This window comes from Chiloscyllium plagiosum, unplaced genomic scaffold, assembly GCF_037043375.1.
Source record: "Chiloscyllium plagiosum isolate Xiang-an unplaced genomic scaffold, Cpla_swu_hap1 HiC_scaffold_6, whole genome shotgun sequence".
Lineage (NCBI taxonomy): Eukaryota > Metazoa > Chordata > Chondrichthyes > Orectolobiformes > Hemiscylliidae > Chiloscyllium > Chiloscyllium plagiosum.
Window position 1 is genome coordinate 81,739,697 of NW_028270144.1, and position 16,226 is coordinate 81,755,922.

General features: G+C 41.5%; 1 protein-coding gene across 1 annotated transcript in view; it reads left to right on the plus strand.

Annotated features, from left to right (window-relative positions):
- The first annotated feature begins 3,550 nt into the window (after nucleotides 1-3,550).
- acat1 (acetyl-CoA acetyltransferase 1) overlaps nucleotides 3,551-16,226 on the plus strand; it is a 33,557-nt gene continuing 20,881 nt past the window's right edge. Inside the window, exons 1-5 of the mRNA XM_043691845.2 lie at nucleotides 3,551-3,657; nucleotides 6,335-6,382; nucleotides 10,467-10,584; nucleotides 12,670-12,765; nucleotides 12,933-13,033. Coding sequence (XP_043547780.1) covers nucleotides 3,583-3,657; nucleotides 6,335-6,382; nucleotides 10,467-10,584; nucleotides 12,670-12,765; nucleotides 12,933-13,033 — 438 coding nt within the window. The 5' untranslated portion in view covers nucleotides 3,551-3,582. The remainder of the gene's footprint in view (nucleotides 3,658-6,334; nucleotides 6,383-10,466; nucleotides 10,585-12,669; nucleotides 12,766-12,932; nucleotides 13,034-16,226) is intronic.

Consider the following 16,226-nt stretch of genomic DNA (forward strand, 5'->3'; position numbering starts at 1 on the left):
GTAGTTCTGTTTTCATACCCAATTTCCACGTCCTCCACCACTGGGACTTGTAATTTCTGTCCTCCAATTCCAGATACCCCCATAACTTTTCCTCCTGCTCGGGTGCCGGGGGGTATTTGGATTATACTTGATCTTTCGGCTCCCGAGTCCACCATAAATGTGATCTCCGATCCTTGGGGCCCTACTTTCAAGTTTACCAGGGGTTCCTGTCGATAGTCCTTTTGCCCCAAGGGTAGGAACCCCCGACCTCCCTAATCTTCCTCCATCAGGGCGTATGACCTCACCTCCTGCTTGTAGCGGGAGCACTCCCGTTTAAAATGTCCCTCTTCATTACAATAGTAACATCTGAGTGTCCTCTTCGTTTCCCTGTCGCGGTCTCGCGTTCCTCCACTCTTCCTTTGTTCCGGCCATGGTTCTCTTTTCCTCTGCTCTTGCCACGACTCTCCCCTTTCCTGTTTCTGCCACGGCTCTCCCTTTTCCCTTCTTCCAGCTGTCATTTGTTGCACCGTTTGCATCATTATCGTTGTCGCCTTCTTTTGCTTCTCATCGTCCCTTCTCACAAACACCTTTTGCGCCTCCCGTAGTAATTCACTTAAAGATTTACTATCCCAATCATCCATTTTCTCTAACTTCTTTCGTATGTCCGGCCAGGCCTTTGATACAAACTCTACCCGTATGAGTTGTTGCCCCACGTCCGTCTCAGGGTCCACCCCAGCAAACTGCTGCAAATTCTTCCCAATCCTGTCTAGGAAGTCCGTAGGGGTTTCCTCCGGGTTTTGATGATTACCAAAGGCCTTGGTAAAATTGTGCCCCTTCGGGGCTGCGTGTCTTATTCCTTTTATCCAATATTCCCGCATGTCTCTCATGTTGCGCCGTCCTTCCCCCGTGTTCTTATCCCACTCGGGGTCGGTGAGGGGAAACTTCTGCTCCCCTTCTTCTCCCCCCTCTCTCTCCCAGACCAAGAGCGCAGCTTGTCGTATCATCTGACGCTCCTGGCTAGAGAACAATGTTTTCATGATGGAACACATCTCTTCCCACGTGTAAGTATTCGGACCCAGGAACTGATCCAATTGTTCAGCAAGTCCCATGGGGTCCTCTAGTAGACCCTTCATCTCCCTCCTGAAATTCCATACTTCAGTACTCGTCAAGGGAACGTTCACATATCCCGTCCTTCCCTCCTCGCCCCCCATGGGCACTTCCCGGAGTGGATTCATTCTTGCAATCGAGACAGGGTTTTGTCTGTGACCCTTTTCAGCTTGAGATCTGGTCTGTACCCCTGAGGTAGTTTGTGATTCCTCCCCATTTTCTTCCCCTTCCCCTGAATCGTCGTCACCCGAAGGAACATTTTGTGGGGCAGACGGGGTCACGTAGGGCGGCGGTAAGTGATCTAAAGGGTCCCATTCTTCCTGCCCTTTCGAGTCTTTATTGGTTACCTGCATTTGGCAAGATATCGTAACCGGCAGCCAACAAAGGGCATAATCACTTTCTTCCAGATTAACATCAGGTTTTGAATTGACATATAAAATGAGGGCTTGCCGGACCAAGTCTTCGTCAGTACCGAATCTAGGCCACCACACTGAGTCGCCCTGAATAGGTTTCTGGGACCACTTTTGACAGTATTTTACCATCTTCCTTTTAGATTTTCCCTTTCTTCCACCCTGATCCCAATTATTTAGCATTCTCCCTAACGGACTATCGTCAGGTACCCCGGGGTATGTGTCATTGTCCCTGTTTAAGCCTACCTTTCCCTTAATCACCTTAGATCCCTTATTTCCCATTTCCGAGGACTTCGTATTTTTCCCGTGATAATCTATCACAATGTAGCCAATTCCCGGACCTTCAGTCCCGTGATCGCCCAGGTTCCTTTGCAGGCACCCCCGGTCTTTGGATTCCTGTGTCCTACGTCTCTGTGACACAAATCACAGGCACCCCGTAGGTACACGTTCCTCCTCAAACACGGTCTCTGCAAAATCCCTCACAGGCGAGCCCCGGTCTCTAGATTCCTGAGTCCCACGTCTCTGTAGAAAAAATCCACAGGCACCCCGTAGGTACCCAGTCCTCCGGAAACACGATCCCCGCAAGTTTTTTCTTACCTGGGTTCGGTGCACCGAAATTACTCGATCGTTAACCGTCCCCACTGCCTCGGGTACACCCCTCCTTTGTTTTCCTGAGCCTCCCGGATATCACTCGCTCAAGCCGCGCGGGGCGACAAGCAAGGAATCAGGGACTGCTGAACTCAGCAGGGTGCACCTTCTCCGATATCCTTCCTCAACTCCCCTTGCGGCCGGAGTGTTGATCCCGGACGACGAGCCCCCAAGTTGTTAGAAACGAAAATCGCTTCTCAATAATCGCTCTAGACAAATTCAGGAAAACAAAGTTTTATTAGCAAGTCTGCAGAGTTGGGCACTCTTCTGAGAAAAAGCGCGCTGAGGCCCACAAAGTCTCCCATTATATACAGCACAAGTCCCTCCTCTCCTTGGCTCCAACAAGCCATGAGGTTCACATTCTTAAAAACATCATTATTTTTATCACAAAGTCTGCAACAAAAGGCTCCAGAGTCTCCAAAGTTTGTTGTTTTTCTCACCCTGTAGTCTTATCAGTCAAAGGCTTTAATCTGAAACAGATGTCTCAAGTCGTTCCCCCATCCTGGAGTCTTATCAGTCAAGGACTCATCCTTCCCTGCCTGTGTTAGTGGCTTCATCAATCAAGAGCCTGCTTGTTTTTACTCTGTTCACAAATTGTCAGCATTCTGCACAATTTAAACTATTCTACTTTTGAGTATATAAAATGGTTGTTAGAAAAGAAACAAAAGTTTTGTCTTTTATTATAGATCAGTCTGTGGTCCAGGCACATCTTAAAGTTTAAACCGAAATTACCTCTCACAATAAACATCGCTGTTCCTTCATGATTGCTGCGTCAAGGTCCTGAATTGTGGGAGAATTATCCTTACACACAGAGTACAATTAGCTCTTGAAGAGTGCTCACAACTACCAATTCATGGTCACTTAGCAATGCTTGTTTTTGAAAAAGTTGAAAGGCTAATAGGCAAAAATGTAGAACCAGATATATTATATTCCTGCATTTACTTTGTGATTTGAAAGTAAGCAGCTTTTGAATAGATCTCCTGTCCGTATTACAGTGTTGCAATGTTAACATTGTTCATATTTGTGTCTTTCAGACTTATATTAAATACGTTGATGACAATATATTGATGAATTAGCTTCAAGTATTGAAGTAAAAACAAAGCGCTGGACAAACTCAATAAGTCTGGCAGCATTTTTCGTGGAGAGAGAAACAGCTAACGTTTCAGGTCCAATGACTTTTGCTTCGCAGCTCAGCTACCAGACCTGCTGGGTCTCTCCAGCACTCTTTTTATTTCGATCCTCCAGAACCTGCATTATTTTGCTTTTATTCACCTTGTGTTGACCCTGTCCCTCCAGGACTACAATTCCCAGGAGACCTTGCTCCCGCCACCGCTCGCGGCCCCACCTCCCATTAAAGCTGGCCGTGATTGGGCGGCGAGGCAGCTCGCCTCTGATTGGGTCGGTGGTCCTGCTCAAGGTGAAGGTGGTCGTTTGTGTGATGGCGGGGGTGGTTCGTTTCGTGCTGGCGGCCAACGGGCGGCTTCAGCGGGGCGACGTCGTGCTCCGGCTGCTGGTGAGGAATCAGAGGCGGGTTGTGTAAGGGAGGGGGGCGATCGCGGTGAGGGCTGTAGGTCAGTGGACGGGAGATTGGGGGGTGTCCAGTCCCACGTTGAGCTCTAAGACACTGCGTTTTGGTGCAAGGCCTGTCAGTGTGGACATCACAGGGAACCCCGGGGGTGGGGGGGGGTCTCAACACAACAACATTGGCGTGTCACTCTGAGGCGGGAGGGAATGGGCACACCATATCGAGACCTGGAGAGGAGTTTCGTCGAGTTGAAAAACAAAAAATACCTGCAAACGTTTAAATCAGTGTCGGTGGATGGTGGCTGATCAGCTTCTCACTCTTAAAAATAAAACGTCAAGGAATCGCAAGAAACATGTTCTGTTTTTTTTAAATTTCATTTCCCCCACAGCACCTGCCTAACAGCGGTAGTGCTTATTTTACTCCAGCACCCATGTTGTGTGTGTGTGCAGGTGTAGGACACAGTGAAGAACAAGTGCGTATATCTTTATTTATGTTCCACCAACAGGAAGGAAGGAAACACCAGAGTGGCCACTGACCAGCAGTGCCCTTCTCATCAAAGGGTAATGCTGCGTGATCAAAATATAGTGAAGGGGAGGGAGGGCAGGGATTCCCCCTCAAAATAGAGTTGGAGGGGGAAATAAAACACTCCAATCCCTGAACAGTTGGTGGGCACCACGTGCTCTTTCTTCAAGGGCACCTAGGCTTGAACATAACCCTGGAAGAGGCAATTGGCCCTAACGACCCCCTCCACGGCCCGCTGCTTGGATCTGTTTATGGCCAGTTTGGCTGGGCTCAGGAGCAGACCCACAAGGCGGTCTGATCTATCCTCTGCACCGGGTGCCCAAAGATCAGGAGCGTGGGGCTGAAGTGCAACCAAAAACAGAGGAGAAGATTTTTAAGAAAATCAAAAAGGGAGTGCAAGCACCCACACCCATTATATACATGGTCCACGGCTTCCACAGCACACTGGGAGTCCATGAACCACCGCAATCAGTGGTTGCAGGGGACTGCTGTGTGAAGCACCCTCCACCCAGATCTCCGAGAGAAAGGTGGAGAACTCCTGCATAGAGAGCCCTCCACTGGGGATCCCCACCGCCCAGTAGAAAAATGTTCTGACATGCAGTTACCTCCTGACTTCACTATCATCTTTCCACAAACTATTTTTGACACGAGGAAGCCTGTCACTTTGGAGAGACTTCCATCAGTCTATCATCTCCCAGTTGTTTCAGAATTCTTTTGGATAATTCCATGCTGAGGGGTTTAGTTGGGGACAAAGTAACAGTTTACCTTTAAAATATGACACGGAAGAGTAACTGACTAAAAATGTAAAAAACAAACCTTTGCAGTGCAGCTGTTATATTAATACTGCCAATGTCACTGAACTTTACAGAAAGAAATGTCTGAAAATGGAAACGTAAGGATGCTGTGAGAGGCAAATAATTTTTGCTTTTCTATCAATGTTGTTTAATTTATCCAAAGACATGTTAAGACATATTGTTTTTGATTTGTTTTCGACATTGTATGTTCTTTGTCATATTTTACCCAATTCATGGCAAATATTATGTAATTGATGCTTTGACATGCACTGATTTTTTGCTTATAATTTTCCACATATGTTGTGGGAATGGGCATCTACTTCACATGATCAGCAAAAAGTGTCAGAGGGGTCACCTCGCTCGTACAAGCTTTAATAAACTCTAACTGTTTGCAGAAGTTAATGTGTGCAAATTGCATCTCGTATGTGAAACCTTGGGAAAAGCATGTGATGTGAAGTTTTTGACATATTATAAATGAGGTTTAGGTTTATGTCTGGAACAGAGGTCATATTACTTTGCAATGTAGATCACAGAGTCCAAATATCTGACTAAACATGGTGAAGTAATAACCCATGGAATTGAGCAGGCAGGTCAATAATCAGAAATATTTGTCTTTCCACGTGCCAAACAAGTGTTTTCTAATCTCTTGTTTTATTTTGCACTTACAATTTTGGGATTTGAACTCATTCCTTTGTTAATATTCATTCTGAAGTTGCTAGCATCGAGCTGTTTTTACTTTCTCAGCATGAGAATGCACTAATCTTTTTGATACCAAATATTTTCATAATTGGCATCAAATATATTGTTTGGTGTTTACTTTTCTAAAAATTCTTCAAACTATTTTATAAATGAGAGTAACAATTTTTAGTTCTGAACACAAATCCACATGCTGACAGGCAAAAGTTCTATGGCCTAATTTGATATTGACTAATCAGAAAAAAATATATATTTAGAAGCAGTTGTCAGACTATTTTTCAAAACTTGATAATGATTTTGGATTAAGCAAAGAAGTTACATGTTTAACTTGATTTTGAAATCTGTCCTCATACTCAAAAGGTTAAGCTGGTAATGGTCACCAATTGCAGAGGTAGACTAAATATAAATAACCGTGTAATCTTTTGAACTTTGAGATACTGTCAATCCACCAGACTGAATAACACACAAGAGCTGGCCATCTGGCTCCCTTAGTCATTCAAAAAATATAATTGGCATATTTTAAATTGTAAGACTAAAATTAACTTTTTCTTTGATAGAATACATGAATGTTATTTGATGTTGCTGTACTGTTCTTATTATACTAGTATGTCATGTCACTTTCACCTTGTTTTCTTGAATGTGTTTTATTCCAGCTTGCAAAATGTAAGCATAGAGAATATTCATCTGGACCTGCATTAAATGTAAGTATGGTGTATTTTAGAACTTGTCATGATTAGTTTTGTTTGTGCCCATGAGTTTTATAGATTAAATTTACCAGAAATATACACTGTAGGCCACCATTTAAAATTAAATGTTCACAAACTGACAGCCAAAATGGAAGTGTGTTGACAGTCCCAAATAACTTGCATTATGACAGACAGAACTTGGACCTTGAAATCAGAGAGACTTTGCAAATATATTTGCACGTATGAACCATTTGAACTGCACTAGATCTGTTTACAGTTCAAAGTATGAAACACAGTTGTGAGGAGGCAACAGTTGAAAGAAGTGGATGTTCCTTTACAAGTGTCCATTGAGATGCAAAAGCCACTATCTGAGATTAACTTATTGCTTCAGTCTGAGATCAGGGGTCTGTTGCAATGACTGTTGGTTAATGAACTCTGCAATCTCAAGAGCTGAGAATTGCATTTTATTACACCGCAAGTTCCCAACCCTCAAAAATTGATGGATTCCTGAATTCTTTCTCCAGATGAACAATTGAATTTTTTGAAATTGAACATCTACATGACAAGTAGACACTGTAAGGTGCTGTAACAATTAACTCTTTTCAAGAGTCACTGGTGTCATACTGCATTTAAATTTGTGCTGGATCATGCTGTGTCTTTTCTTTGGAACTTGGAATCAATATTCTTCAGTGTTGATACTTGAACCACAACCAACCTCTTAGTTTGGAACTTGGAAATAAGAAATTGCAAAGAGTTGGTACTGGATTGGAGGAATAGAAGACTAGGGAATCTAAGTTGAATTTTGGTGGGGTAGGGGTGGTTTGGAGAGAGGGGAAATGAGGAAGAGAGAATGGGGGCCTGGTAGGTGAATGAATAGAGAGGTAGACTGGGCATTGGTGGTTGGTGGGACAAAATGTGAGGCTCGTGAATGATATTTGGGTGGAGAGGAGACGAGGACCAAGGAGAAAAACAACAGACACTGTTGAGAGAATTGAGAATAGACAATTGAGGCAGTCGACTTTCAAAAAGGGAGATTTGGATAATGCAGCTTGGTGTAGGGAGAATGAGTTTTGAGCTTGGCAGTTTGGAGGAGGAAGAGAGGGAGACTAAGGAATGCCAGTTTGGGAGACGAAGAGCGAGATTAGGGAATGGCAGCTCAAGAATGGAAGAGAAGGGCAGTAGGGAAATGCAAGTTGAGGTCAAGGTGACGGCTAGGGGAGGGAGAGTGGGGAATTGTAGCCTGGTGGAGAAAGAGGTAGAGATGAAGGAATGGTGGCTCAGGAGAGGAACTGTAAAGAATGGAAGAGTGGGAGATTGCAGAATTGGGTTTTGTTTGTGTGAGGTATTTGGAGACTGAGGATGCAGAGCTGTGGAATGGCGATTTTTATTCATTGGATATAACATCAGTAGTGTGGAAAGTATTTGCTGCCCATCTATAACTGTCCTTGAGAAGGTGGTAGTGAGCCATTTTCACTGAGACCACTGTTGTAGTCTATCTGGTGTAGGTAGGTACATGTATAGTGCTGTTAGAAAGATTTTTCAGAATTTTCACCCAGCAACAGTGAACATATAGTAGTTATAGTTCCAAATCACCCTAATCTGGACTGGATGAGGAACACACAGGTGGTGATGTATCCATCCATCCAATGGCCTCAATCTTCTAGGAGGAATGGTTTGTTTAGGGAGATGTGGGTACTGCAGATTCTGGAGATTAGAGTCAAGATTGGAGTGGTGCTGAAAAAGCACAGCAGGTCAGGCAGTATCTGAGGAGCAGGAACAATTGGTGTATCTAGCATAAGCCATTCCTGATGAAGGGAATAGTTTGTTTGGCAGGCACTGCTGTAAAAGAATTGTTGAGTTGGTGGCTTACATTTTCTAGATGGTACACACTGCTGTCATTGTGTGTCATTGTTGGAAGGGATGGATTTTTAATGTGGTGGATAGGTTGCCAATTTTATGGTCCTGGATGAGGTTTGATGGATTTGCTTTGATCCTATCAAGCAGAGAATGTTTCAGTCATCTGACTTGTGTCTTATAAAATGTTGATAGATTTTGTGGAGTCGGGAGGTGAGTTACTTGCATCAGAATTTCCAGCCTTTGACCTGCTTTTGTAGCCACAATTTATATGTTTGGTCTAGTTGAATTTCAACTGAATTGTCACACTTAGGATGTTGTTGGTTGGGATTCGACAATCTTAATGCCAATGATTGTCCAGAGAGAAGGTTAGGTGTAGGTGGGCACAGACTTATCAGTGCCTTTGGAGTTATAAACATTTGTGTTCTGGAACGAGGATCCCCATATCTAATCTAAAGATGGAGTGAATCATTAATGAAGTGGCTGAGGATTATTTTAGCCAGGACTGTACTGAGAGGGTCCACTGCAGTGATGTGGAACTGAAGATTGGTCTCCGAACAGGCATAACAATCTCCCTTCCTGTTAGGTGCAACTCCAACAGGTGGAGAGTTTTCTCTTGGTTCCAACTGACTTCAGTTTAGACTTTTAGTCTTCAGACTTGCTAGGGCTCCTTGATATCATGCTCTTTCCGTGCTGTCTTGATGTCAAGGGAGTAGGTCTCACATTGCCTTTTGAATTCCGCTCTTTTGTCAATGTTTGGATTTAGGCAGTAGTGCGATCAGAAGCTGAGTGGTTCTGGCAGAGTATTATTGAACAGCTTATTGCTGAGTAGGTCACTTAGTCATAAAGGTATACATCACAGAAACAGACCCTTCAGTCCAACTCATTATGCTGACCAGATATCCTAAATTAAAATAGTTCCATTTGTCAGCATTTAGCCACTTGTTTCTCTCAACACTTCCTATTCATATGCCCATCCAGGTGCCTTTTAAATGTTGTAATTGTACCTGCCTCCACCACTTCCTCTGGCAGCTCATTCCATATAAGCACCACACTCTGCGTGAAAAAAGTGCGCCTTAGGTCCCTTTTAAATCTTCCCCTCTCACCTTAACCCATGCCTGCTAGTTTTGGATTTTTTGTCTATTCGCCCTATCCATGCCCCTCATGATTCTATAAACCTCTATAAAATCGCCCCAACTTATTGAATGTCTCCCTATAGCTGAAAGCCTGCAACCCCAGCAACATCCTTGTTAATCTTTTCTGCACCCTGTCAAGTTTAACAATATCTTTCCTATAGCAGTGAGACTAAAATTGAACACAGTATTCCAAAAGTGGCCTAAAACAATGACTGCATGTAACATCTCAACTCCTGTACAGATAGTTCTTCTATAATGTGATATTTGTATTCTTGTGCAACCTTGTGTTATAGAGAAATGATGCTTTTGAAAATACTTAGTGTTGGCGATGTAATCGTGTTATAGCCAATACACGTTTTAAAAGTTTGTGCTTTAGAAACAATGTCTCCACTTCAAATTATAGTGCATTTGTGTTAATGAAATGTGCTTTATAGCAGAACGACCTGTACTCAGTGCACTGTTGCTATCACTCTAGATTGCAAACCCGCCTTTGTTACCGTGTCTATCTGTAACTTCACCTTCAAGGGTACTGTTGACAAAACTTCCATCACTTAGATAATGGCTGAAAGTAGACTGACTCACTAATTTGCATTGTCCCATATCTTGCAGGAAGGTTACTGCTGAGTGATTTTTTTTACATTGTTGTACAGATGCCAGTGTTGCAGCTGTAGTAGAAAAGTTTGCTAGAGGCCAATTATATACCTGTTCTGCAAGTGTATTAATGTCTTGTAATTTAATCCAGTTTCCAGTGTTGTCTACCTCTACCTCTTGCCATTTGACAGCATCTGCAAACTTAGAAATTGTATTTTTATTCCAAATTCTAAATTGATGTCCATTATCTTCTACTCTGAATAGGTTCCCTTTCCCCAATATACTGTTGTCTTAAAGGCACTGAGTTGCACATTTGGCTACTTTTTTTATATGGTACTTGATCAAAGATTTTGGAAAGCAAGAAAAATTAGATTTAATGCATTATTCATATTCAATGTAAATTTCTGATATTAATAAAGTACTTTCTAATATACATAATTAAAGTCTATCTCATTTAGAATTTTAGTTACAAACAAGCATCCATTTTAATGTCAGAATTTAATATTTTTGAACAATAGGAAGTGGTCATTGCAAGTGCCGCCAGAACCCCTGTTGGTTCATTTAAAGGATGTCTTTCCTCATTAACGGCCACACAGCTTGGTTCAATTTCGATAAGAACTGCCATTGAACGAGCAGGTATGAGTGTATTTTCTGTTCTTCGCTGATGTAAAAACATTTCCTTAGCTTTAGTTACTTTTTTCATAAAATAATGCTACTAAGTAAAACTGAAAATATATTCGTTGAAGTAAATTGCTAAGATAAAATAATGACAAACTGGAAGAACAAATTTTAAATGTATTGTTTTTTAAAAAATGTGTTAAATGTAATAAGTATTAGTTTGTTAGAGATGAATTAAACTGTTATTTTTATCATCTGTCCATGGACAGATTTAAAAGTATTTTTTGGAACAGGCTGTCGCAGATTTCCACCAAATCTTCAGTGAAGTCCAACATTTAAGTGATTCACGACAAATTCTCTTCAAGGTTAAATCAAAAAACGTGATTTATCCGTTCATTCAAACCTTTGGGATGATTGATGCAACACAAATAATATTCTGTCCAAGGAGGATTTTAAAAAGTTTACACTTAAGAATAACTTAGCAAAAATATGGATATTAATTTATATTATTGTTGAAGTCCAAATTGTTAAGGTCCATGGGGTGTAACAAAATTTCTTCATAATTAATGATGATACAGTAAGTCTGATTTCCACGATTTTATTTTTCCCAGAGCAGTAATGTTTTGAGGAACTTTACTTGGGCTTGAGGCTGGCTTATTGTTATCCTGGAGTCTGGCAGGTCTGTTATCACCTTATTAGATTCTTACTAGACTAAAGGAAAGCTGGTCTAGAAATTACATTTTCAGAGACTAGAAGAAATTAGCTTCATGATGGACACATTAAGCAATTCGTTTCAACTTATCAATTAGTTTCTATTCCTTGATCAACGATCCATTATTCATCTCAAGTTAAATGAGGCTGTTAGCTCCTCTACAAGGTTAGAGGTTTGATGACCCTCCTTTTGTTATCAGGACGTCCTGTAAAGGCCAACTTTTCACTTTTTTTCTGATTATTGACTACATGTGTAAAGGATGAAAAGATGTGCTAAGAGAGTGGTATTAAAGCTCAATCCTGATAATTGCTGATGTAACTTTACAGAATTGCAATGCCAACTTGCAACTTGTTCTATGACATTTTACAAAAAAAACCCCTTTCAAAATAACTTGCAACCTTTTTCCAGGTTTGTGGATTTGAGGAGTTACTAAATATTCCTTGCTGTAGATCACTATCTGGTATGATTGCAGACTCTGAATAATTTTTTAAAGCGTGTCACTTTTTATTCAAGCAAAAAGGCAGAGGATTTTGGCAAGGTCACGTTGTGCAAGAGAAAACAAGTTGTTTGCGAGCTGAATAGGATTTTTTCATTGCTATTTCTGAAATTCTTTACCTAATGTGTGTTCATGATATCTGTTGGTGACCTTGTTTATTTTACAAATTGTAACAGAACCCCAAGACATACTAAGCATAACAAGAAACATGTATAAAACCTTTAATAATTTCTTGGCAAAAGCAACATTATGCTGACATTTGGAGAAACCTTGTACTGATTTTCAACAAATTTTTGGTTAATGAATATACGATATAAATTAATTACATTGGGTCAGTTCAATATCACTTCAGTACCCATGTGGCTTTTTAAGTGTTCGTATGGTGTGACCCTGGTGCCTATGTGTTGTTTCGTTTTAAAAGTACACCTATCCATTTTGTTTTAAAGGTGAGCAAGTGCATAAAACATTGCTTTATTCTACAGAATATAAGTACTGATTTGTAGAATTGGAGTACCAGAGAGTTGTTGGAAATGATTCATCTAATGTTTTTCTCTCATCTTTGTATGTTTGGCTTCCACTTGACCTTTCTACATTTGAATAACAAAAAGAATCGTGAGATGAATCAGAATCTCATTCATCTAATAAAGTACATTTGGACTGTTTGTCTACTGCAATAACATTAATTCATATCTCTGTAGACCAGATGATCGGAAGAGTTCAAACATTTAAAATGTTAGAATACATATTTAACTGATTGAATTCTTCCTATCATTTGGTCTGCAGAGATATGAATTAAAGTTACTGCAGTTTATTTTGTATAAATATTTAAGTTAGTTGATTATTTGTGTGCAGCAAAATCTGATGCAGAGGATTAATATATTGGTTTAATTGACAGGGATTCCTCCAGAGGAAGTGAATGAAGTGTACATGGGCAATGTTTTACAGGCTGGGGAAGGCCAAGCTCCTGCTAGACAATCTGCCCTTGGTGCAGGTAGTATATAGCTCATATATCTGCGTAGAATAAAAATATAGAGCAGATTTTGTATTGTGTTATAAATGAAACACTGGCTATAACTGTCTTAAGTTTTAGAAAATGACATAATTCTAAAAGTTCTGGATGAGTTTTGATTGTTTGAACATTTATTTCTCTTGATTTAGGCTTGCCAGTCTCTACACCTGCAACAACTGTCAACAAAGTTTGTGCCTCTGGAATGAAATCAATCATGCTGGCAGCACAATGTCTTATGTGTGGGCATCAGGTATTTTTGTTTAGTGAAGATGTGTGAATTTATTTGTTGTTTTCTGATTGCAATATGGTTAATCTGGTTTTGTCACAGAGACGTAAGTTTGCAGATGACACCAAAATTGGAGGTGTAGTGGACAGCGAAGATTACAACAGGATCTTGATCAGATGGGCCAATGGGCTGAGAAGTGGGGCAGATGGAGTTTAATTCAGATAAATGTGAGGTGCTGCATTTTGGGAAAGCAAATCTTAGCAGGACTTACATACCTTAATGGTAAGGTCCTAGGGAGTGTTGCTGAACAAAGAAACCCTGGAGTACAGGTTCATAGCTCCTTGAAAGTGGAGTCGCAGAAAGGATAGTGAAGAAGGCGTTTGATATGCTTTCCTTTATTCGTCAGAGTATTGAGTACAGGAGTTGGGAGGTCATGTTGCAGCTGTACAGGACATTGGTTAGGCCACTATTGGAATATCGCGTGCAATTCTGGTCTCCTTCCTATCGGAAAGATGTTGTGAAACTTGAAAGGGTTCAGAAAAGATTTACAAGTATGTTGCCAGGATTGAAGGATTTGAGCTATAGGGAGAGGCTGAACAGGCTGGGGCTGTTTTCCTTGGAGCGTTGGAGGCTGAGGGGTGACCTTATAGAGGTTTACAAAATTATGAGGGGCATGGATAGGACAAATAGGCAAAAGTCTTTTCCCTGGGTCAGGGAGTCCAGAATTAGGGGGCATAAGTTTAGGGTGAGAGGGGAAAGATATAAAAGAGACCTACGGGGCAACGTTTTCACGCAGAGGGTGGTACGTGTATGGAATGAGCTGCCAGAGGAAGTGGTGGAGGCTGGTACAATTGCAACATTTAAGAGGCATTTGGATGGGTATATGAATAGGAAGGGTTTGTAAGGATATGGGCTGGGTGCTGGCAGGTGGGACTAGATTGGCTTGGGATATCTGGTCGGCATGGACAGGTTGGACCGAAGGGTCTGTTTCCATGCTGTACATCTCTATGACTCTAATTGTTCTTAATCTACTTGTTTCCAAGTTGAAAAGCTTGTAAAAGTTTATTGATGGGGAGATAGGAAAGACAGGACTCAAAATAAACATTGCAGTTTATATTGCTTAGGAAAGATAGTGAGAAAAGCTGCACTCCCTCGGGATAATGAAATGTCACTAGAAATAAAGGTCACTGCTATTTGCAAGACAGAAACAAAATCCGCATGGAATAAGATAAGATAGCAAATTATCAATAGTCCAGTAGATCTTGGCTACAAGCTGCTGATGAGATACGGGGCAAGAAATATACAGACAAATTAGGGAATCCAGCATAAATCGTAGAATAATGGTTGTGGGATTTTAGACTATCCTGATATTAGTTGGAAAAAAGAGCCAAGTTTTGTGATATACACAAATGATCTGGAAGAAGGTATAAGTGGTCTGATTAGCAAATTTGCAGGTGACACTAAGATTAGTGGAGTAGCAGATAGTGAAGGGTCTGTCAAGAGAATGCAGTAGAATATGGATAGATTGGCGAACTGGGTAGAGAAATGGCAGATGGAGTTCAATTTGGGCAAATGCGGGGTGATGCATTTTGAAAGGTCTGATTCAAGAGCGAACTATACGGTAAATGGAAAAGCCCTGGGAAAAATTGATGTACACAGAGATCTGGGTGTTTCAGGTCTGTTATACCCTGAAAGTGGCAACGCAGATCGATTAGAGTGGTCATGAAGGCATACGGCATATTTTCCTTCATAGGACGGGGTACTGAGTACAAGAGTTGGCAAGTCATATTACAGTTGTATACGACTTGGGTTTGGTCACATTTAGAATACTGCGTACAGTTCTGGTCACCACATTACCAAAAGGGTGTGGATGCTTTGGAAAGGGTGCAGGGGAGGTTCACCAGGATGTTGCCTGGTATGGAGGGCGCAAGCTATGAAGAGAGGTTGAGTAGATTAGGATTATTTTCATTAAAAAGACAGAGTTTGAGGAGGGTCCTGATTGGGGTCTACAAAATTGTGAGAGGTTTAAACAGGATAGATCGCAAAAAGCTTTCTCCCAGAGTGGGGGACTCAATTACTAGGGGCCACGAGTTCAAGGTGAGAGGGAAAAAGTTTAAAGGAGATATGCATGGAAAGTTCTTTTATGCAAAGGGTGGTGGGTGCCTGGAATGCACTATAGCATGGTGGGCACTATAGCATGTTTAAAGATCTATCTAGATAGATATATGAATGGGCAAGGAGCAGAGGGATACAGATCCTTAGAAAATAGGTGACAGGTTTCGATAGAAGATCTGCATCTGTGCAGGCATGGGGGGTGCAGAAGGGCCTGTTCCTGTGCTGTAGTTTTCTTTGTTCTTTCTAGGGGATAAGGGTTTGAAGTTTCCACCATTTGTTTAGGAGTCTTTCTGACCCAGTAAATACAAGTCCCAACGAGAAGTGGGTTCCTCAAATGAACCAGTGGAGAAGTAAAAGTTGAGGAATATCAAAACATTATTAACAACATATAATACTCAAAATTATTATTCATTCATGGGAAGTGGGGAATCACTGACAATGCCAGCATTTCTACTCATCCCTAATTGCTCTTTAAAATGTGGTGGTGTGCCACCTTTATGAATGGCTGCAGGTAGGTACGCTTGCTGTGCTGTTTGGAAGTGAGTTCTAGGATTTTGATCCAGCAGCTTTGAAGGAATGGTGCTATAATTCCAAGTCAGATGGAGAGTAGCTTGGAAGGGAACCTGTGGAAGGTGCTGTTCCCATACTTCTACATCCCTTGTTCTTTTTAGAGGTGGAGGATTTGGGCTTAGAAAGTTTTGCTGAAGGAGCCTTGGCAATTTGCTGTACTGTGTTTTGCTCATAGAACATTTCTCTGTTCATGTGCGTCCATGATAAAGGAAATCGCTGTTTCTGGTGATGGATGGGGTACTGATTGAGTGGACTGTTTTGATCTTGATAATGTCTAGCTTCTTGTTTATTGCTGAAGTACATTAATCCAGGTGATTGGAGAGTATTTCGTCACACCCTTACTTGACTTATACCCTGTAGTTGGTGGATTGACTTTCAGAAGTCAGATGGTGTGTTACTCCCTGCAGGTTTCCCTTGATGCCACTGTAACTATATGGCAGGTCCAGATAGGTCTCTGGTCTGTGGTGAGGTTGATATTGATGGTGAGCAGTGGTAATACTGTAAATGTAAAGGTCATGTTCTGTCATGTTGG